The sequence below is a fragment of the Nerophis ophidion genome, linkage group LG16, assembly GCF_033978795.1.
Source record: "Nerophis ophidion isolate RoL-2023_Sa linkage group LG16, RoL_Noph_v1.0, whole genome shotgun sequence".
NCBI classification, from domain to species: Eukaryota; Metazoa; Chordata; class Actinopteri; order Syngnathiformes; family Syngnathidae; genus Nerophis; species Nerophis ophidion.
The window spans coordinates 18,504,301-18,528,311 of NC_084626.1; the positions used below are offsets into that span (position 1 = coordinate 18,504,301).

At 39.6% G+C, this 24,011-nt stretch overlaps 1 protein-coding gene across 1 annotated transcript; it reads right to left on the reverse strand.

Moving 5' to 3' along the window:
* Positions 1-513: 513 nt before the first annotated feature.
* On the reverse strand, positions 514-24,011 carry LOC133535071 (C->U-editing enzyme APOBEC-2-like). The gene is made up of 3 exons (XM_061874507.1): positions 23,657-24,011; positions 12,291-12,515; positions 514-1,023 (listed from the first exon to the last, which is right to left on the reverse strand). Exons 1-3 carry the CDS (start codon positions 23,854-23,856, stop codon positions 720-722), a joined length of 729 nt encoding a protein of 242 aa, XP_061730491.1. The 5' UTR covers positions 23,857-24,011; the 3' UTR covers positions 514-719.

Genomic DNA, 24,011 nt, shown 5'->3' on the forward strand with positions numbered 1-24,011 from the left:
TAGCATGCTAACATTCGCTTGCAAATGTTTAAGCCAATTGTACAAGTTACACCTGAGAGTCAAATGTCTTGGTACTCTATGTATGATAACTGTTAGCATGCTATTTTTTCTGTAATTTTGCATGTATGCACATCAGAGTCTCACATGTCAACTATTAGCATGCCAGCTTTTTTTGCTCACTTTGCAGGCATAAACCTAACAAACTAATCTTGTTACTTGACAATATTCTATCGAAATTGCATTTTGTTGTTTAATTATTCAAGTTTTTATTTTAAATCTAGTGACAGTGAGTTGGGTGGTCATGACACTGTTGCTTCTAAACAACACTACAGTGTGTTGGATTAATGTAAATGTGTATTTAAAGACCTTTAAATTTGTAGACAAGTTGTAGAAATATATTTTAAATAGCTCAAGCAGACATTTTACAATACCCCTGCGGTACCTCTTGGGTCTACATGGGGGTCGCGACCCCTTTTGAACAACTCTGGTGTATGATATTGAAGTGAGATATGCTTGGGATAAAATACGTTTATTCTGTTACGTTTTTTTATGTGTGATTTGTATAAAATTCTAAGGTTACAAATGAAAAGCACAGTAGGAGACGTTTCACATTAGTACACCAAGGTTCCCTTTCCGATGCTAACAAAGATAAGCAGCTGCTTCTATCCCCAGTTAGAAAGTGTCAAAAAAAAGACACTGCTCTGTTTTTTAGGATGCAGTCACTGAAGAACGTCTGCCAGCTTCTCATGATAATACTCATAGTTGTCTTTGCAGTCTTCCCACAGGTTAAGAGGTTGGTCCTCGTTCTCCACAAAGGTATCCCAGACATAGGAGAAGTCTAGAGGCTTCATCACTCTCAGCTTGCAGCCAACTTTCTGCAGAGCCTTCAGCCCAGCCTGAATCTCTGCTTCTTCCCACTCCAACAGCCGAGCAGCAAAGATGTTCAGTTGGATGTTTTTCTTGGCTTTTAACTCATCAGCTATCTTTGCAGCACAAGCAGAGCAGGGACTGCAAGACACATACCTGGAAAGAAAATATATATTTGATTCAAACTATTGCAATATACGCAGTAGTAATTTTTGTTAAGGCTTTTGGTGCAATCACTATTGCGGTTATGTAACCCTTGTATAGCATTTCCCATGACTTAGTTTCTAATGTCCTTTTGGTAAAACATTATGTTTCCCTTTGTCATATTTCTGTGAGGCTCTGAAAGGGAATTAGATTTAGTCAATGTACTTTTGAATGTACATTATTTCAAAAATAAAACCCTTGTTATTCAGTTGCTGACATGAAATGATAAACACATTTCTGCAAAGTAGTAATCATTAACTATCTAATATTTTTTATAGCTACAGCATAAAAAAACCTGTTTACGATCTTCAAAATACATTTTCAACATTAGAGGGCCATTTATAGATGAAATAACAATCATATAGTCACCTTAACACTCTTTAATCCACTTTAGTAATGCTGCGCCAATCAGTGGTTAAGGTCATTATACTGAACAAAATGCTCTGATTGGTTTGGTATCCTCTAGTGCTGGGGTGTCAAACTCCTTTTAGATCGGTGGCCACTTGGACAAAAATGTACTCCCAAGTGGGCCGGACTGGTAAAATCATGGCACGATAACTTAAAAATAAAGACAACTTCAGATTGTTTTCTTTGTTTAAAATGAGAACAAGCACATTCTGAAAATGTAAAAATTATAATGTTATTGGGATTGTTTTTACACTTACATGTTGCAGTTAATAGTATTCTATTTTTATTTGTCATTATTTATACTTTCTGAGTACATAATGCGATCATTTTCACCAGTCAACTCATTGGTGTTCATTTTCAATCTATCAAGAAAAAAAAAATCAAAATCAAATTACAGGATGTTATTTATGTAGTTTTCTCATTTTCCAGGACTGGTGCACTAACATGTGGTTTTTTTTTGTATTTTTTTTACAAATGTAGCATCATTTACAAAGATACAAAGAATTGCTATTGCCTCATCCAGAAGAGCTGTTTCTTTCATAAAAAAAAACTTTGGTTCATATTTATACTTAACAAACCCTTCCCGCAGACCGGATGAAACCTGTTCGCGAGCCTGATCCGGCCCGTGGTCCGTACCCTTGACACCCTTGCTTTAGTGGCTAATGCTATTATAGTATTATAGTATCCAACTTTTGGCTCCCTTACACCAGACTCCTGAAGGATCCCCAATCTTACCTTTAACCCAATGTCGCTAGCACACCCACCCACACACACACACACACGCAAACACACACACGCAAACACACACACACATACACACACGCAAACACACACACGCAAACACACACACACATACACACACTGTTTGTTCTAAAAACAGATCATCGGTACAAACATACACGTATTGTACATATACATTCACTGTACAAACATACATATACACATGCTGCACATATACATTCACTGTACAATCATACATATACACATTCTGTTCATATACAAGTACATATACACAAATACACTCATGCACATAATCACGTTTCATCAAACATATATCAACGTTGTTGCCCTAGGGTAAACTGGGTAACACATGGCATACTGACAAAGCTTAACCTATTGTTACTATAACAATCTACAAGATTAATATAGGTCGCCTCTCTCTCTTCCCCTCCATCTTTTGGTATTCCTTTTTTTTTTTTTTTTATATTTTTAGTTATCATTTTGTATACGTATTGTTGCATTTGATCAACTGTATTGTTGATAATAGACGTAAACTATTGGTATTGTTCATAATCAATAGCGCTTTTTCTCTTGGTATTTGTATTGCTCCAGTTTTAGTATAAAAATGCTCATTGTCATTTCTATATTATTTGATAGAAATCACTAACTGTTTCTTTGGTATGACTTTTACGATCATATTTGTACATATCGTATGTGCTGGTGTTGTTCTATTGTTGTTTTTGTTGTATTTGCTGTTGTTGTTTTTGTCTTTCTGTCTAATCCCTCTCTTATCCCCACAATTTCCCCCCGTGTCTTCCTTTTTTTCTCTTTCTATCCCCTCCTGCTCCGGCCCGGCTGCACCAAATGATAATATAAATACATTTGATAAAGTCAAATTCAAATAAGGCAACAAGAGAAGTATCCTACACTTCCTTTTTGTATAGTAAATCTGAAAAGCCGATATGGGCATCTTCATCAACTATATGATTTGCCTGAGAAGCTGGACAGGACCAAAAAAAAAAAAAAAACAGATCATTGCATGAATTGTGATGAGGTACGGGTCGGACAAACGAGACTCGATCGTTAAGATTGCACATATCGGATTTATGTCCACATATGAAAGAGGCTTTGGCTTGGAAAAAATCAGATTAAGTTAAATGTTAAAGTACCAATGATTGTCACACACACACTAGGTGTTGCAAAATTATTCTCTGCATTTGACCCATCACCCTTGATCCCTCCCTGGGAGGTGAGGGGAGCAGTGGGCAGCAGCGGTGGCCACACCTGGGAATCATTTCTGGTGATTTAACCCCGAATTCCAACCCTTGATGCTGAGTTCCAAGCAGGGAGGTAATGGGTCCAATTTTTTTAGTCTTTGGTATGACTCGGCCGGAGTTTGAACTCACAATTTACTAATCTCAGGGCGAACACTCTAACCACTAGGCCACTGATTAGGTAGATACATGTCACATATGGTTAAAAGAAAAAAAAGAAACAAAATTGACCTGCAATGTGAACTTTGAGTGGGCCCCTCTGTACTAGAAAAGTTGGGCACTGAGGTCAAAAAGGTTAAGAACCCCTGTCTTAAACCATTCCAGTAACCAGAAGGTTCCAGGTCCGAATGACGCTTCCTCCATCCCAGTCACTGCTTGACAAGACACTTCGCTGATCAAGATGATGACAATAGCTACAGCCATAAACAACCAATTAAGCAGATGTGTGTAGTTAATTATGCACTACATTTACTCCATTGCATTTATTTTAGTTACATTTTGTAGATGAATTGTACTGTCATGGTAGTTTTGATGCAATAACTACTGAAACGCTACTTTTACTTTGATATACTGAATTACATTCCGATTGCTGTGGTAATTTATATTAATAATTATTTATAATTTATTGATTAATCCTTGCAAAGAAATATTCATTTGGCTCATTAGAGATACTTCTGTCACATTAATTTTTTTCACCAATCCAATGTAAGCACTTGTGACCTTTGACTCCATTTCACTAATCCAAACAGGACCTGGCAATCACATGACCCCACTCAAACTACACGCTGTAAAACGTGACATAAAATTATAACTCTTCAAAGTTTACTAACAAAGTATGAAAAATGACCTATATGTCATCATCTGTGTCAGTAGAAATGTTTACTTTTCAGCATTCAAGAAGTCAGCTTCCAACGAGATGACAGGGAAACAAATTGACCAATGTTTTAAATCGACTGAGAGAAAATGGCCTCAAACTGTCACCTCAGAATTGCGTTTTTTTCAGACCTCAGTCTGCTATTTGGGACATACAGTATCAAATGACAGAGTTGAGACAGACCCAAAGAAAGTGGAAGCCCTTAAGACCTAGACGAGACCTCCGACATTAAAAGAGGTCAAATATTTTCTTGGATACTCCGGTTATTACAGAAGATTTGTACAAGATTATGCTAATATTGTGAAGCCCTTAACCAATTTGACTGCGGGTTATCCACCAATTAGTGCGTCTGCCTCACAATACGAAGTTCCTGCAGTCCTGGGTTCAAATCCAGGCTCGGGATCTTTCTGTGTGGAGTTTGCATGTTCTCCCCGTGAATGCGTGGGTTCCCTCCGGGTACTCCGGCTTCCTCCCACTTCCAAAGACATGCACCTGGGGATAGGTTAATTGGCAACACTAAATGGTCCCTAGTGTGTGAATGTGAGTGTGAATGTTGTCTGTCTATCTGTGTTGGCCCTGCGATGAGGTGGCGACTTGTCCAGGGTGTACCCTGCCTTCCGCCCGATTGTAGCTGAGATAGGCGCCAGCGCCCCCCGCCACCCCGAAAGGGAATAAGTGGTAGAAAATGGATGGATGGATGGGTTATCCACCAATGCAAAGAGGAATCACGTTTTCTAAAACAGATGGTAAATACTTACATCCCAAAAAACAATTTAATGAAAAAATCACATTTTCTTGCCAGCAAGCCTTTGATACTATTATCAACAAGCTTACTTTGTCTCTAGTGTAAGGGTTCGCAAATCACCGTATGTTCTCCATACATATGCAAGCTCTACAGGGCTTAGTGCAGCATTGTATTAGGAGCACGATGGAAAAATTTGAGTCATCGCTTATGCGAACAGAGGATTGTCCTGCAGTGAAGCCAGGTATCCAGCGCATACGTTGGAATGTTTAGCCTGGAAATGAGCCATTACGGATAAATTACATGACTACTTGTATGGTAAACCCTTTACAGTAGTAACAGACAACAACCCATCCATCCATCCATTTTTTACCGCTTATTCCCTTTCGGGGTCGCGGGGGGCGCTGGCGCCTATCTCAGCTACAATCGGGCGGAAGGCAGGGTACACCCTGGACAAATCGCCACCTTATCGCAGGGCAGACAACAACCCGCTGAGGTATATTCTTACCATTGCTAAGCTAGATACTGGTACCTATCGCTGGTTAGCAGCACTATCCTACTTTAGTCTTGACATTACCTACAGAGCTTGTCAAGAAGGCCTCATGGTGAGTTAACCAATGACAGCCAGTTGCAAGTGAAAGTAAAAGAATCCATGAATTTATTTTTCATCATTTGACCTCTAAGATTAGCAGTTTCCATTCTATAGAAGCAGTCCAAGCTACATGTCAGAACCACATTGCTGGGTAAGCAAAGAAAGACACAACCACCCTTTGCCTCGTTGAGTCTCTCGCTGTTCATCCAGACGTCATTCCTGCTGTTTGAGGAGGAAAAAATTCAAGAAGGTCTTCTCACAGTTCCCAAATACAGTAAGGATGATCTACTTCAACTGCAAAGAACAGACCCTGTCATCAGTAATATGCCCAAACCAATTCAGTCAAGAGAGCCAAACCAATACCTGATTTTTAGGGAGATGAGTCGTCTTGAACTGCAGGGTGGTCTGTTGTACAGAAAACGACAGTGGAACAATAGTCATGTTGACCAACTTGTCGTTCCACAAGTATTGAGATCATTTGTACTCATCAGTCTGCATAATTAAATGGGACATGTGGGAATCAAACGCACTCTCAACCCAGTCAAGGCCAAGATTCTACTGGCCAAAGATGGCAGCAAATGTAGAGACAGATATCAGAACATGTGGTTTGTATGAGCTTTCTGTCTTTCGAACCAAACACTCATAACATCAAATATATCCTGGTCATCAGTGACCACTTAACGAGATATGCTGTTGCTATTCCTACAAAAGATCAGGAAGCCAACACAGTTGCTAAATGTCTGTGGGGGAAGTTTCTCAGCCATTATGGATTTTCTGAACGCTTCCATAGCGATCAGGGCAGTGAACTCAAATCAAAAACCATAAAAGAGCTTTGTACCCTTGCCGGCATCCGCAAGGTTAGGACTAGCCTCTATTTATCCTAGAGGTAACTCAGTGGAGCAGTTTAATCGCACACTGCTTGGTATGCTAGGAACTCTACAGGAAAAAGAAAAAAACGGAAATGGCGTGACAACCTTAAACTTCTCACTCATGCATAAAACTGCGGAAGAAACGATGCAACTGATTATTCCCCATATTAGCACATGTTTGGGCGACAACCATCATTGCCAATTGACATCGCATTTGGGTTGCCCGTCAAAAACAATTCATTCCCTTCACATTCGCAATATGTGAGGAACTTGAAGTCTCACTTAAAGGAAAGTTATCAGCTTGCAACTGAAAATACAAGAATATTGTAAGATATCAGTGAGAGAATCCACACTGGAAATAGGTGATCGAGTCCTTGTGTGTAATCTCTGTCTGCGTAACAAGCACAAAATTGATGATTGAAGGGAGTCAACAATTTATATTGTGAGCAGGAGACTTACCTGTTTACACAGTATGCCAAACAACTGTTTACAAACAACTGTCCAGTTGGATGAGCATCATTCATATTCAGAGGATGATGAAGATGATAACAGTACGATCCCATGAAAATATCTGGAATTGAGGCAACATTCCTTGAAAGCTCAAATATCCCCAAGATGCAGAGAAAGGCAGTTCTTGAAAGTAAACCACCAGCTGGAGCTGAATGGCCATCTGTTAATCATGAAAATTTACCTGGGACAAGAGTCTCAAGGTCTATTTGGACACTAGAGGGGGGAATCTTTGGACACCTTACGATTCGATTAAAATTCAGGAGCTATGATTCAATTAAAAACCGATTATTGATGCATCTATAATTTATGTATTTTGATGAAGTTTTACATTTCTTTTCATTTCCCTAAATAAGCATTAATCACTTGCAACTTTTAAAAAGAGTGCATTAGCCATAAAAAAACAAAAAACAAAAATTAATCCCCATCACATTTATTAAATTAATATAAATGTGTAAAAAACTGGAATATAAGTGCCGTATAATAAAGGAGCTTGCCTGATCTCTCCGTAAGGTGGCTCGCTGCAGTCCGCCAACTTTAAGAACTGCCTGCATTACTTTATCTACAATAAATTAATCAATTATTGATTATTGATGTTTACTAATCGATTTTATAATCGTCCATGTCTGAAGTGCGATGCATCCAAAAAGCTATTATTTCCTCCACCTTTACTGGACACTCACCTTATTTATTAATCCAAGAACGACATTCACCAAATGGAATAAGTCATGATTCTGAAGAAGTGGAAATTAAAAAGAAATTATCACAAAAAAAAAAAAACCTCAGGAAAATATGGTATATACAATTGGTTGCAATGGAACCAACATAGCAAATGCAACTGAAGTTGAAACTGAAACTAAGAGAAAAGCTTTTGAATCTGAAGCAAACTTACCTGACACACCTCTATAGGAGGCATTTGCAACCAAAGGTGAAAGAGAAACAATCGGTTTTGGAGAGACTTAAGTAACGGAAGGAACCAATCATTGTACTCGTCTGACAAGTTTGTCATATTCATATGATGAGTCTCAGAATGAAGAAGTTTGTGAGAACCCTTGGTGATCCGAATGCTCGAGGAAATCACCTACCCCCAACTCAGAAAACATTTCATTTATTTTTGTCCCTACCCCTAACAGAGGGATTCAATGGAGTTTTTGTTGAAACTTTTGAAATAAATCAAATGTTGTAAGAAGAACATGAACGAACTTATGTCAGTTAAGAGGGGGATGGTGTAACATAGATACAAAATGCAGGTTTAAATACAAAAATTAAATAGGGAATAAAGTGTTTCTAAGTTACATACTGTAAGTATAAACATAAAGCGAAAAGAGGGGCTGTCGTGATTTTAAAAAGTGTGGTTGCTATGTTTCTACGACTCAATGTGCTCTGTCGAGATGAGCAGACAACATCAGAACTCTGCCGAAAAGATCAGAGCTTCACCAAAAGGAAGCTGAGTGGCGACTTCCGTCACAAGAAGCTTTGTCCGGATAGAAACCTAGCCGCACGTTGAGAAGTCTGTTTTCGCATTCAGAAAATGTGCAACGTGTAAAAAAAGTAGACACGGTAAAGTTAAAAAACACTTTAAAAAATATCTAACAGCAAAGGCTGAACCCACACACTGCAAGAGCTTCACGCATCCTGTGACGTTGTCAGTTGTATTCTTTGTCTTTGTCATGTTTTTTTAAAATCATGACCAGTGACACCAAGAACATGATCAGGATATTTCTACTTAATAGAAATGATTGGTTATCTGTGTGTGAGGACTGTATCAACGAGAAATTGATCTATAAGTGAAAGAACTCTTGTCTTCTCAAAGAACTTTGACTATTTCCGACTAAACTGACTTTTGGACAATTTATTTTATTTTGAAAAAAAAAGGCCCAATATATTTTCAATATGTCAAGCTGTATGTTTAAAATGATAAAAAAAAGTTAACTTTCCAGTAAACAATATCCAGTCTATGTGTGCCTATAGTTATATCATTACACTCAGATCTTACAGAACCTAGAACATTACACACCGCAAGTTGGTTACATAGAAAAAACATGTTGCAGTGAGTTGTAAATGTGTTATGTTTTAGTTGCGCACAAGCTAACATTAGCCCTGTTGTAACGTCAAAAGTAACTGAAAAATGTGCATCTTTTGTACTACGTGCTGTAGTACGGGTCTGGCTGTCGCTCACACACACACAGACACACGACCAACAGTGGTAATGTATGTACAATATAAAAATAGTTATGAAGTTACTCACTGGTTACTCAGTACTTAAAGGCCTACTGAAACCCACTACTACCCACCACGCAGTCTGATAGTTTATATATCAATGCTGAAATATTAACATTGCAACACATACCAATACGGCCTTTTTAGTTGACTAAATTACAATTTTAAATTTCCCGGGAGTTTTGTCTTCGAAACGTCGTGTAATGATGACGTGTACGCAAGACGTCACGGGTTTTTAGGAAGTATGAGCGCTGCACACACACACAGCTAAATGGCATCTGTTATAACGGCATAATTATACAGTTTTTTGGACAATTGTGTTGCTGAATCTTTTGCAATTTGTTCAATTAATATTGGAGAAGTCACAGTAGAAAGATGGAGTTGGGAAGCTTAGCCTTTAGCCACACAAACACACGGTGATTCCTTGTTTAAAATTCCTGGAGGTGAAACTTTCCTATGGATCAGAGCGCGGTCAAGCGAACATGGATCCCGACCACATGTCAACCAGCGGGTTTCGGTGAGAAAATTGTGGTTAAAAAGTCAGTTCTTACCGGAGAAAAGCTGAGCTTGTGCCGTCCATAGCTGCCGTCGACTCCCCTGAGACATTGCGTGTCAAGACACCCGCGGAGACACCCTTCCCAGTATCAGGTAATATTAAACTCACTAAAACACTAGCAACACAATAAAAGATAAGGGATTTCCCAGAATTAACCTAGTAAATGTGTCTAAAAACATCGGAATCCGTCCCAATGCAATCGCGTTTTATTTATTTTTTCTAGTCCGTCGCTATCAATATCCTCAAACACGAATCTTTCATCCTCGCTCAAATTAATGGGGAAATTGTCGTTTTCTCGGTCCGAATAGCTCTTTTTGTTGGAGGCTCCCATTAAAAACAATGTGAGGATGTGAGGGGCCATCAACGGGTGACATCATCGTCTGCGACTTCTGGTAAAGGCAGGGCTTTTCTGTTAGCAACCAAAAGTTGCGAACTTTATCGTGGATGTTCTCTACTAAATCCTTTCAGCAAAAATATGGAAATATCACGAAATGATCAAGTATGACACATAGAATGGACCTGCTATCCCCGTTTGAATAAGAACATCTCATTTCAGTGGGCCTTTGAAGGGGTCAGGTTATATATTTTTTCTACAATTAAAACACTTCATTGTGGTCTACATAACATTTTGAATAAATGATGTTGTACAGCCGCTTTCAAGCTGCTTTTTGACCATCTTTTCAGGACGTGCCATTTGTGGGCGGTCTTATTTATGGGCATCCACTTTGACCGTGTCTTCTCCCAGTCATCGATGTTGTGGTTTTTAGCACTACCATTATGAGTCTACAGAACTATACGCTCATTTTTTATTAGAAATGACAACGCAGAGGATATATATGCATCTATGAGTCAGTCTGCCACACAACAAAGGAATAGAGAAAAAGAAGGAGCTTAATGACTACATCAACGCTCCTTTCACTGAAGTACAATTTTTGACTGCTCTCTCCACCTTTGCAACTGAGTCCCACCTTGTAAAGTAGTTCCATCTATACCTAACATCCATTACATGCAAATGCAATCCAAAAAAGACACAAAAAGTCTGTAAAGTAATTTCTACAAGTCAAGATGTGATTGTTTTTTTCCTCCTGTGGAAAACATAAAATGTGTTGAATACAAAAAAGGCAAACGTAAGATGTGACAGCGTGGATGAGCTTGGTACTCATCACTCGTCTCAACAGGTCTAAATTATTGTTGCGATCCATGACTCGGATCTTCACATATTATTGTTTGTTTTTCCATCTTTGTTCTCATTCTCCGTTTGATCCGTTTATTTCCCGTTTAGTCCATCACCATGGTTACTTATTAGTTTCAGCTGTTACTCCCGGTTCCTGCACACCTGTTCTCTGTTAATCACTTTCCCTTTATAAGCCTTCCTCTTTTCATTCTTCTGCCTGGGACTCTAGTTTGTTTTCACACAACGGTACGTCTGCTTTGCACTTTTGCTTACATGCAATTCCTGTATTATTCTCGCAAGCTCTCACACTGCGCAATTTTATTCATTCTTAGCTCCCATGCTAAAAGTTTTGTTTTCCCCTTTGTGTGCCTATGTGCCAGTTTAGTTTACTATTTGTTTATCCTAGCTTTCATGCTAGCGTCTTTTGTTTGCCTTTTCTTAGCTCCAGTATTTTTGTTTTCTAGCACCTTTTGTTATTCAAATAAATAGTTAAACCTTACCTTTGCTGTGTTCAATTTCGACGCATCCTCGAGGGAATCGAACCCGGCACCACGATGCCGAACAGACGTAACAATTATGCCATTATGTTAATGGTTTGCTATCATTTATAGCAGTAGTGGTTTAATTTTGGTTTCAGTTAGATGTATTAAGTTATCCATTGCAAGATATTTCCACGTGGGAGCTCACCTTCAGAAATATTTGAGGCAAAGCCGCCAGTTATTTCCAGGTTTTGTGGGGTTGATGATGTCATCACTGACGTCATCAGACCAAACCAACTCACCGGGGTTTAGTTTGTTTTATATTTTGTTAATCTTAGGTTAGATCAGAGAGTTATGAGGATTAGATAGCGTTAGTATCTTTGGGCTAGTTTATTTGAACACCTTAAAGACACACTGTTGTAGGGTAACTGTTTTGATGCGTAGAAATGTTAGATTGCGTTTGTAAACCAAGCTATGGGCAAAAGTGGCGCATTCCAAGTAGTATTGAAAGCCCTATAAAAGAGCAGAAGGGTTATATGCGGTGGCCATATTTTTGTGACAAGGGACAAGCGGTTGAAAATGAATGGATGGACAATGCCGATTTGAGTGAGAAGATTATTGGTTTTGTACTTTCGATACTTTAAGTCACTACTTTGATTCTTTGTTCTGTTTTACAAGTGTTTAAGACATGCATTGTAAATAAAGATGCCACGCTTCCAACAAACGGAAAGTCTGCCTTCCTATCATTTGGCCCTCGGACACCACATTCGGACATAAAAACGTTCCTTCATGAAGTAAACGTACCAGGTGATCGTGTATTTCAGTGATGGGACATAGTCGGACAGGCACTGCTCGAAGAAGGCGTCCTCAGCATGCGGTCCTGTGTGCTCGTCCTCCAGGCAGCCTCTGTCAAGTCCTTCTGTTGTGTTTCCTTTATCCACCAGGTAACACAAGAAGGTCTTATTGCGGCCTGAAGAGTATTCCACATTTTTGAACTGGAACTTGAATGCAAAAGGATCGATCCGCTCCCTGTTTGAAACACAGCAAATGATAACAAATCCTACACTTCTTATGTCTGTCTCTTCTTACGTCTTATGTTGCATCTTAATGTAGTATGAGAAAAAAATAGAAACCTTGTTTTCGAGAGTCTACTTATAGCAACAAACTTGTGTTGAGTGTTAAAGTATGATGTACAACAGTTAGCATAGTTATGTGTGTACCACATTACATATCTGCACCTGTTATGTTAGACGACCAAAGCAAACTTGAAGGTATATATGTGGGTGTCAGGTTGAAACTTGCCCTGGGAGTGGGGGTACACTAATTTTACACTCAGACTCTAGAGTTGCATGGCATTATTATTAGATGAGGTTTAAATGACCTCAATCAGAAGATAGTTGGACAGAACACCGAAAATCATTTTTAGGAGAACTGATTGTTAGCTACAAATGCCTCTGATATCAATGAGCAATCATTGCACAGTCCAGACTATCATTAACTATGGTATTTTAAAAAATGATTACTATTACCAATAAGCGGCCAGGACAAAGTCTTGTTAATTAAAATCTAAACAATAGACAATCACAAACTATGATTTCCTAAAATATGATTACTATTACTCTTACCAATGACTGGCCATCACATATTCTTGTTAAATAAAACCTATAAAAGAATAGACTATCACCAAGTATAGTATATTAAAACATGATTACTGTTACTAATACCAACGAGCAACCAACACATAGTCTTGTTAAAACAAACTTATGAACAACAAACTATCACCGACTATGGTGTCCTAAAATATAATCAATGAGAGGCCATTGCATAGTCTTGTTAAATTAAATCTATAACCAATAAGACTTTGGCAAAATATTGTATGTTGAAATATGATTACTGTTACTACTACCAATTAGCAGCCATTGCAGAGTCTTGTTAAAACAAACTTATGAACAATTGACTATCACCAACTGTGGTATCTTAAGTTATGATTACTGATACCAGTATCAATAAACAGCCATAACAAAGTCTTGTTAAAAACTTATAAACAATAGACTAACACCCATTATGGTGTTATTTAATTAATGGTTACTAATACCAATGAGCGACCATTGCATAGTCTTGTTAAAACCCATTAACAATAGAAAAACACTGTCACCTACTATGGTATCTGAAGGTATGATTACTATTACTGGTACCAATAAGTGGCCCTCGCATAGTCTTGTTAAATAAAACTGACAGAAACCATCACAAACTATCTTGGTATTTATCTGAGGTTTAGATCCAAACAGGTTTAAGAATGGGATTTATTGTACGAAGCTCAATCTCAACTATTTATTCCCCAGTAGGGATTGAAATAGATTTTGCATGAGCTCAAACCTCTAGCACAGGGGTGTCAAACTCAAATACAGAGTGGGCCAAAATTTAAAACTGAACAAAGCCGCGGGCCGAGGTCGAACAAATTAACCTTTTAATAGGGACCCAAACAAGTTTTTCATTGAATATTGAAGAAGCAAGGCTTATATAACTTTATAGTGACATGCAAAATTGAGTTTCAAATAATAATAACAATAATAATAAAAAAATATCAATGGCATATCAAATCAAATTTAAATAAAAATTGAATGCCTCTTTTGTATTTGCAGCCTTCTGAGGTAAATATCAACACTAACTTTTTCCAGAGGCTAATACATTTGAAAATAAAATAACAATGAATAAATTAACCATTCAGGCCTTTTCACTGCTCAGTTAATGTCGGGGCTCAGGTTAGGGGGGTTTGTTGGTAGCGGGGAGAGGGGGTGTATATTGTAGTGGTCCGGAAGAGTTAGTTCTGCAAGGGGTTCTGGGTATTTGTTCTGTTGTGTTTTTGTTGTGTTACGGTGCGGATGTTCTCCCAAAATGTGTTGGTCATTCTTGTTTGGTGTGGGTTCACAGTGTGGCGCATATTTGTAACAGTGTTAAAGTTGTTTATATGGCCACCCTCAGTGTGACCTGTATGCTGTTGATCAAGTATGCCTTGCATTTACTTACATGTGTGTAGAAGCCACATATATTACGTGACTGGGCCGGCACGCTGTTTGTGAGGAAGAAAAACAGACTTGACGAAAGGTTGTAGGGGACGCTAAAGGCAGTGCCTTTAAGGCACACTCCAAATTATGTTGTCCGGGTGGAATTCGGGAGAATGGTTGCACCGGGAGATTTTCGGGAGGGGAACTGAAATGTGAGAGTCTCCCGGGAAATCGGTGAACGCGGTGTTATAGCGGCACCGCTGTATAGCACTGGCGGGCCAGCTCTAATGTTAATTCGATATTGCCTCAAGGGCCAAATGAAAATACACGGCGGGCCAAATTTGGCCCGCGGGCCAGAGTTTGACACCTATGCTCCAGCAGGTATATTAAAAAAAGAAGCATAATATTTTATGTCAGATTTTTTGGTGATTGTGAAATTTTGGGCTGTTGGAATGTTGAAAATACAGTCCATCCCCCTCACATCACCTTTTGAAGTTTGCAGTTGAACTATATAAAAGAGTTTTTGGAGGTCAAAAACATATTTTTAAAGCATATCCTATGGGCCTAAATTTATAATTTCCAAGTATAAACATGGCTAAATTAATTACAGTTACTACTAAATGAGACCAACCCAATCAGAACGCACTATTCAGTATTGTGGCCACTGATTGGCTAAGTCGCAGGCAGCATTACTATATTGGATCAAATGAGTGTGAACAAGACAATGTGTGGGTGTTATTTCATGTATTTGATTTACAATGAATAATTACAACTTCCCGGAAATGAATTTACCACGGGACCAATTAACTAGGACACATTTTTGCTCAACGATATATTGATCTACAAATTATTGCCAATAAACGCTATTATTGCCATTATTTTTGGGAGACCAAATTAACCTCTGATGATGTGATGACACTACATAATAATAATGCATGTATAACCTTTTAAATGCAATAAACGTGTATTCCTCGTATATAGAATATTGTAAATTGAATGTAAACATTAAAATCTCCAAGTTAAATAAAACAAACATAATAATACAATGTACTTTATTAGCAAGATGTTTCCCTTGAATGAAAATCACAACTAAAAGCAATACAATGTTCTCAGGGGGAGGCCTCAAATATACACAAGCAAAACGATAAATAAAATGGCTAAACTTTAAGTACTGCCAAAGTTGTACTTCCCTATTTAACATGTAGGCAAAGGTAGAATTATACATTTCTGCCAACAAGTGGTGGGCCGTCAGGGCCAGCAAGGCCTTCACTGCTTGCCTAACATAACCAGAAATCATGATCATAATTAAAGATAAAATTATGGTTTTATTTACTTTCCCTAAATATCTTAAAGTATTCATATTATCTTCATGTCATATTAAGCTCCTTCCAGTGCTCTTGTTTTTAGTTTTAGTTTGTATCTAATCAGAATTCAGCTATCTTATTTTGCCATGCTATGCCAAATCTGCCAGAGGCCTTCAGAATCAACAATGTGGGTGTCCGTGCACTGTAAGCGATCGGGGACATACAGTTGATAGATAGTTGTGATAGCCAATCAAATCACGAGTTGTGTTGTCAGTGAGGCCTTGTAGGAGCCTCACATTGAACGTGACATTTGCCGTCCTGTGATTGGATACTCATCAGGACCATTAGCAAATTAGTTTCAGGACACATATAGTTGATAGTCAGTTGTGATAGCCAATCAGGTCACGAGTGGTTGACAGTAATCTATCCAAGTAGCCTGATGTTAACGAGACTGTGACTGGATACTCACTTGTCACTCCAAACACAAGTTTCAATTTAGATGGAAGCAGGAAGTGTTGCGCAGAGAAGGAGAACAAAACGTTGATTAGGTGTCATTTAGATTTTTGCAAGGCCATTATCAAGAAGGATATTGAAAGAGAAACTACATCTTGTGAGACCATGTCGACCAACCCCCGGAAGCCAACTCAGCTGTTCTGGCGATGAAATGGGTTAAAGTTAAAGTTAAAGTACCAATGATTGTCACACACACACGAGGTGTGGTGAAATTTGTCCTCTGCATTTGACCCATCCCCTTGTGGCCGCACCCGGGAATCCATTTTGGTGATTTAACCTCCAAATCCAACCCTTGATGGCCACCCTCAGTGTGACCTGTATGCTGTTGATCAAGTATGCCTTGCATTTACTTACATGTGTGTAGAAGCCACATATATTACGTGACTGGGCCGGCACGCTGTTTGTGAGGAAGAAAAACAGACTTGACGAAAGGTTGTAGGGGACGCTAAAGGCAGTGCCTTTAAGGCACACTCCAAATTATGTTGTCCGGGTGGAATTCGGGAGAATGGTTGCACCGGGAGATTTTCGGGAGGGGAACTGAAATGTGAGAGTCTCCCGGGAAATCGGTGAACGCGGTGTTATAGCGGCACCGCTGTATAGCACTGGCGGGCCAGCTCTAATGTTAATTCGATATTGCCTCAAGGGCCAAATGAAAATACACGGCGGGCCAAATTTGGCCCGCGGGCCAGAGTTTGACACCTATGCTCTAGCAGGTATATCAAAAAAAGAAGCATAATATTTTATGTCAGATTTTTTGGTGATTGTGAAATTTTGGGCTGTTGGAATGTTGAAAATACAGTCCATCCCCCTCACATCACTTTTTGAAGTTTGCAGTTGAACTATATAAAAGAGTTTTTGGAGGTCCAAAACATATTTTTAAAGCATATCCTATGGGCCTAAATTTATAATTTCCAAGTATAAACATGGCTAAATTAATTACAGTTACTACTAAATGAGACCAACCCAATCAGAACGCACTATTCAGTATTGTGGCCACTGATTGGCTAAGTCGCAGGCAGCATTACTATATTGGATCAAATGAGTGTGAACAAGACAATGTGTGGGTGTTATTTCATGTATTTGATTTACAATGAATAATTACAACTTCCCGGAAATGAATTTACCACGGGACCAATTAACTAGGACACATTTTTGCTCAACGATATATTGATCTACAAATTATTGCCAATAAACGCTATTATTGCCATTATTTTTGGGAGACCAAATTAACCTCTGATGATGTGATGACACTACATAATAATAATGCATGTATAACCTTTTAAATGCAATAAACGTGTATTCCTCGTATATAGAATATTGTAAATTGAATGTAAACATTAAAATCTCCAAGTTAAATAAAACAAACATAATAATACAATGTACTTTATTAGCAAGATGTTTCCCTTGAATGAAAATCACAACTAAAAGCAATACAATGTTCTCAGGGGGAGGCCTCAAATATACACAAGCAAAACGATAAATAAAATGGCTAAACTTTAAGTACTGCCAAAGTTGTACTTCCCTATTTAACATGTAGGCAAAGGTAGAATTATACATTTCTGCCAACAAGTGGTGGGCCGTCAGGGCCAGCAAGGCCTTCTCTGCTTGCCTAACATAACCAGAAATCATGATCATAATTAAAGATAAAATTATGGTTTTATTTACTTTCCCTAAATATCTTAAAGTATTCATATTATCTTCATGTCATATTAAGCTCCTTCCAGTGCTCTTGTTTTTAGTTTTAGTTTGTATCTAATCAGAATTCAGCTATCTTATTTTGCCATGCTATGCCAAATCTGCCAGAGGCCTTCAGAATCAACAATGTGGGTGTCCGTGCACTGTAAGCGATCGGGGACATACAGTTGATAGACAGTTGTGATAGCCAATCAAATCACGAGTTGTGTTGTCAGTGAGGCCTTGTAGGAGCCTCACATTGAACGTGACATTTGCCGTCCTGTGATTGGATACTCATCAGGACCATTAGCAAATTAGTTTCAGGACACATATAGTTGATAGTCAGTTGTGATAGCCAATCAGGTCACGAGTGGTTGACAGTAATCTATCCAAGTAGCCTGATGTTAACGAGACTGTGACTGGATACTCACTTGTCACTCCAAACACAAGTTTCAATTTAGATGGAAGCAGGAAGTGTTGCGCAGAGAAGGAGAACAAAACGTTGATTAGGTGTCATTTAGATTTTTGCAAGGCCATTATCAAGAAGGATATTGAAAGAGAAACTACATCTTGTGAGACCATGTCGACCAACCCCCGGAAGCCAACTCAGCTGTTCTGGCGATGAAATGGGTTAAAGTTAAAGTTAAAGTACCAATGATTGTCACACACACACGAGGTGTGATGAAATTTGTCCTCTGCATTTGACCCATCCCCTTGTGGCCGCGCCCGGGAATCCTTTTTGGTGATTTAACCTCCAAATCCAACCCTTGATGCTGAGTGCCAAGCAGGGAGGTAATGGGTCCCATTTTTATAGTCTTTGGTGTGACTCGGCCAGGGTTTGAACTCACAACCTAACAATTTCATGGCGGACACTAACCACTTGGTTCTACTAATTGTGAGTTCAAATATTTTATTTTTTCACTTTTAATATGTTTTTTGCTAGTTTAATTTTTTGACAGCACCATGTAAGATATGTTTTAATTGCTGATGAGTTTTAATTGCTGATGAGTTTTAATTGATTTTTAAATGCGCCAGAAAATAACCCGTTTTGTACACTGTTATATGCTTCAATGCTTAGTGGGGTTTAAATGTGTTCCTGTGTAGTATTTATCCAGCAATTGTCATATGCATGAATTGATTAACGTGGACTCCGACTTAAACAAGTCGAAAAACGTATTTGGGTGTTACCATTTAGTGGTCAATTGTACGGAATATGTACTGAACTGTGCAATCTACTAATAAAAGTATCAATCAATCAATCAATTAATCAAAAAACCTCCTGCTACCCCATCACCTCCAAAACCCTCAAGTCTAGACTCCAAACATCCCAGAACAAGCTAGTCCGGTTACTTTTAGACCTCCACCCCAGATCACACCTACTCCAACCCACGTCTCCAAAGTAGGCTGGCTCAGGGTGGAGGACAAAGTCAAACAACTTGCACTGAGCCTAGTCTATAAATCCGCTACACCTCCCTGATACCGAAGTACATGTCAAACTACTTCCTTAACTAATGACCGCCATAACCACAACACCAGGGGGGGCTCCACAAACCACGTTAAATCCAGAATACAATCCAACAAAGGTCTTAACTCATTCTCTTTCTATGCCACATCAATGTAGAATGCATTCCCAACAGGTGTAAAAGTAAGTGCATCTCTATCCTCCTTCAAAACTGCACTAAAAGAACACCTCCAGGCAACTTCAACCCTACACTAACACCCTCCCCCCTCCACATCCCACCTCCCTGGATTGTATATAATCAAATGTATATACTTGTTATTGTGCTTTCTGATCTCTCTATGTCCACTACTTGCTGTACAGTCAGACCTACACTGTTTCAATGTCCATTTCTCAGATGATGCAATTGTTGATGACTGAAGTGCTGATATCAACCAAATGTACCACCCCCTCCTCCACGTCTCACCCCTCTGTTTGTAAATAATGTAAATAATTCAATGTATATACTATGATGATTAACTTGTGTGATGACTGTATTATGCTGATAGTATATATTTGTACCATGAATTGATTAACGCGGACCCCGACCTAAACAAGTTGAAAAACTTATTCGGGTTTTACCATTTAGTGGTCAATTGTACGGAATATAAATAAATAAATAAATAAATGAATGGGTTGTACTTGTATAGCGCTTTCCTACCTTCAAGGTACTCAAAGCGCTTTGACACTACTTCCACATTTACCCACTCACACACACATTCACACACTGATAGAGGGAGCTGCCATGTAAGGCGCTAACCAGCACCCATCAGGAGCAAGGGTGAAGTGTCTTGCTCAGGACACAACAGACGTGATGAGGTTGGTACTAGGTGGGGATTGAACCAGGGACCCTTGGGTTGCACACGGCCACTCTACCACTGCGCCACGCCGTCCCATATGTACTGTAATGTGCAATCTACAAAAAAAAATTCAATCAATCATCCAATGGTGACATCAATGATGGTATTTTGAGAGGTAATCTTTGAAGTCGGACATCACTGAAAGCCTCGATGGGAAACGCACGGCCCTCCATTAGAAGTCTGCCAATCAAGTTAGGACATTTTTAGACAAAAAGACACAGTAACAATATAGACACTACAGTGGTCATACGCCAAAAAATAAGACTGGGAGATTCCCGGCAAGTAAAACCCGACTTGAAATGACAACATGACACGTCAGCACTAGAGACGCACACACTTCTGCGCTGTTTAGTTTGCACTGACCTGGCTTTTGAACCAAACACCTCCGTTTCAAGAGAGCGTGCAGGTTTGTCGTGCTCATACGGTCGTGTTCGGGCACATTCGGCAAACTTGGCTCTCGGTGTTGATACGCTCAACTTGTTCCAAAGTTTTAAAGTGAAATATTGAGATCTTTGCGTCCATGTTAGCTGCTTTTCCTGTGTGATGCTAGCGGGTCAGCCGCCCTGCCTCTTGAGTCGCACCGACAAAGAGTCACCAACACCTAATGATGACAACACAGTTCACCCCCTTCTTTTCATTCCGTTGTAGCACGAATGCGCAGAGTTGCTGAAAGCGGCGAAAAGCGTGAATGCTCTTGAAGCATGCACATGACGATTTATTGACCCTGAAAAAACTTCCCGACTTAATTTGTATTCATAGTCGGTTTTCTCTGGGGACTCCGCGGCTTCTTACCACCGCCAAGAACATGCACTTGGGGATAGGTTGATTGGGAACACAAAATTGGCCCGAGTGTGTGAATGTGAGTGTGAATGTTGTCTGTTTATCTGTGTTGGCCCTGCGATGAGGTGGTGACTTGTCCAGGGTGTACAAAGCTTCCGCCCAAATGCAGCTGAGATAGGCTTCAGCGAACCCCCGCGACCCATACTTGCTAACCCTCCCGGATTTTCCGGGAGACTCCCGGAATTCAGCGCCTCTCCCGGAAACCTCCGGGAAGAAATTTTTTACCGAAAATCTCCCGAAATTCAGCAGGAAATTCGCATGTTTATGGGGGGGGGGTCGTTCTACCAGGATGTAGACGAGAAACTCCGAACGAAGCGTGCAGGTAAGAATATGATTTATTTCTCATAAATCATACAAAGAACTACTCAGTGGCCTAGTGGTTAGAGTGTCCGCCCTGAGATTGGTAGGTTGTAAGTTCAAACCCCGGCCGAGTCATACCAAAGACTATAAAAATGGGACCCATAGGGCGCGCCATGGCGTAGGGGGTAGAGCGGCTGTGCCAGAAAACCTGAGGGTTGCAGGTTCGCTTCCCACCTATTGACATCCAAATCGCTGCCGTTGTGTCCTTGGGCAGGACACTTCACCCTTGCCGCCGGTGCCGCTCACACTGGTGAATGAATGATGAATGAATGATTGGTGGTGGTCGGATGGGCCGTAAGCGCAAACTGGCAGCCACGCTTCCGTCAGTCTACCCCAAGGCAGCTGTGGTTACAGATGTAGCTTACCACCACTAGGTGTGAATGAATGATGGGTTTCCACTTCTCTGTGAGCGCTTTGAGTATCCAACAATAGAAAAGCGCGATATAAATCTAATCCATTATTATTATTATTATTACCCATTGCCTCCCTGCTTGGCACTAAGCATCAAGGGTTGGAATTGGGGGTTAAATCACCATAAATGATTCCCGGGAGCAGCACCGCTGCTGCCCACTGCTCCCCTCACTTCCCAGGGGGTGATCAAGGGGATGGGTCAAATGCAGAGGACAAATTTCACCACACCTCGTGTGTGTGTGACAATCATTGGTACTTTAACTTTGACTTTTAAGCAGACAGGAAACAAACAAAGGGATGCGTGCTGATTGCACGCAGAAGCTAAAGTGACAACCACATATAACGTATTGCTTAAAGCAAATAAGGAAGCCAGACAGATTGTGGCGAGAAAACGGAACACAGAGCTCTCTGATTAGTGCCTAGGAGCAGGTGAGCATTCCGAACACTAATCAGAGGCAGGCGAAACTAATCTGCAGTCATGGCAACTGAAACACAAACCCAGGGGTTCTGAAAACAGAACTGAGGTAATCAAAACTAACAGAACAAAACATGTTCCGGGAAACGGATCAAAACAAAGACATTTGCTTCCAATTAAAAAAAAAAAAATAAATTAAAATAAATTGTTAAATTCTAACTAAATTAATAATAAGAACAAATAATATATATGTTTCTTGGATAAACTGTCAATAAAATGCAATAAAGGGCAGCACAGTGCGGTGCTTAGCGCTCGTGCCCCATAGCAAGTAGGTACTGGGTTTGATTCTTGGGCTTGGGGTCTTTCTGTGTGTGCATGTTCTCCCCTTGACTGCGTGGGTTCTCTCCGGGTACTCCGGCTTCCTCCCACTTCCAAACACATGCACCTGGGGATAGGCTGATTGGCAACATTAAATAGACCCAATTGTGTCTCTAGTAAGTGATAATGTTGTCTGTCTGTCTGTATTGGCTCTGCGATGAGGTGATGACATGTCCAGGGTGTACAACGCCTTCAGCCCAAGTACAACTGGGATAGGCTCCACCCCCTGTACAACCTCAAGAGGGACAAGTGCTATAAAATGGATGAATGAAATTGCAATAAAACTGGAGTAGGCCTTTGAGACATTGGTGATTAAGGGCTATATAAATAAACTTTGATTGATGATTGGCTGATTGCTGCGGCCCATACGTACCACAGCTGACACTGACCACCCTATAGTTAAGAAACACTGCTGTAAAACATAATATATTGTGAAAATTCATATACATATGGTGTACTTGAATGTCTAGCACATTTTATTAACGTTGAAAAAAAAAAAAAATACAACGCAAAAGTTACCTAAACTGAATTGTGTACCGAAACTACATACGAATAACTTTTTACTGAACTTTTTATTAATCAGCAAGGTAGATTTGGAGTAATTCAAGTGTTTTAATTGACTACAGAAGTTGCAATGAGACACTTTACACATGAAGTTATGCATATATTAACAACAACACATTTTTTCTCTCTTTGATTTTTTATGAATATATTCTTCTTCGGGAAAAATTAAAGTTGAAGAGCAAAATTAAGTGTCTTCAAATTCATGCACTCTCAGTTTGGTCAGTTGGAAAGAAGTTTGCTAAAATAATTAGCAAGAATCACTTTTTACAGTGTTTTGCAAATACAACATGTACACTTTTGACATTCAGCACTATGGAACAAGAACTTTGTGAGTTGGACCTACTGTACCTTGTAGTTATTTCAAATGGAGGAAGTTCCATGGGCTCAACCTGAAGATCTTCACTGTCACCATTAAGGGCTGCATTGTTATCTGAAGGAACCTCTCTATTTTCCTGAGCATTATCTCCTTCATTCTTCACTCCTTTTCCATCCTTGGCTTCTTTCTCTTGTCGCTCCTTTCTTTTTTGCGAATGACTTCTGTCGGCCATGGTACCGAGAGTCGTTTTTTTAATGCCGGGAAATGCAAGGAAAGAGGAAGCAGCAGAGCGAAGAACTAGCTGTGGAATGGTGGACAAAGAGGAGCTGAAAAGAAGAAAAGTAATGGAGAGATAGGGAGAGAGAGAGAGAAGAGAGAGAGAGAAGG

Coding starts and splice junctions, on each gene's coding strand:
- LOC133535071 (XM_061874507.1), bottom strand. CDS start 23,856: ATGGCCGACAGAAGTCATTCGCAAAAAAGAAAGGAGCGACAAGAGAAA. Junction 12,516..23,656: donor CCATTTGAAATAACTACAAG/GTACAGTAGGTC, acceptor TGTTTCAAACAG/GGAGCGGATCGATCCTTTTG. Junction 1,024..12,290: donor CTGAAATACACGATCACCTG/GTACGTTTACTT, acceptor TTTTCTTTCCAG/GTATGTGTCTTGCAGTCCCT.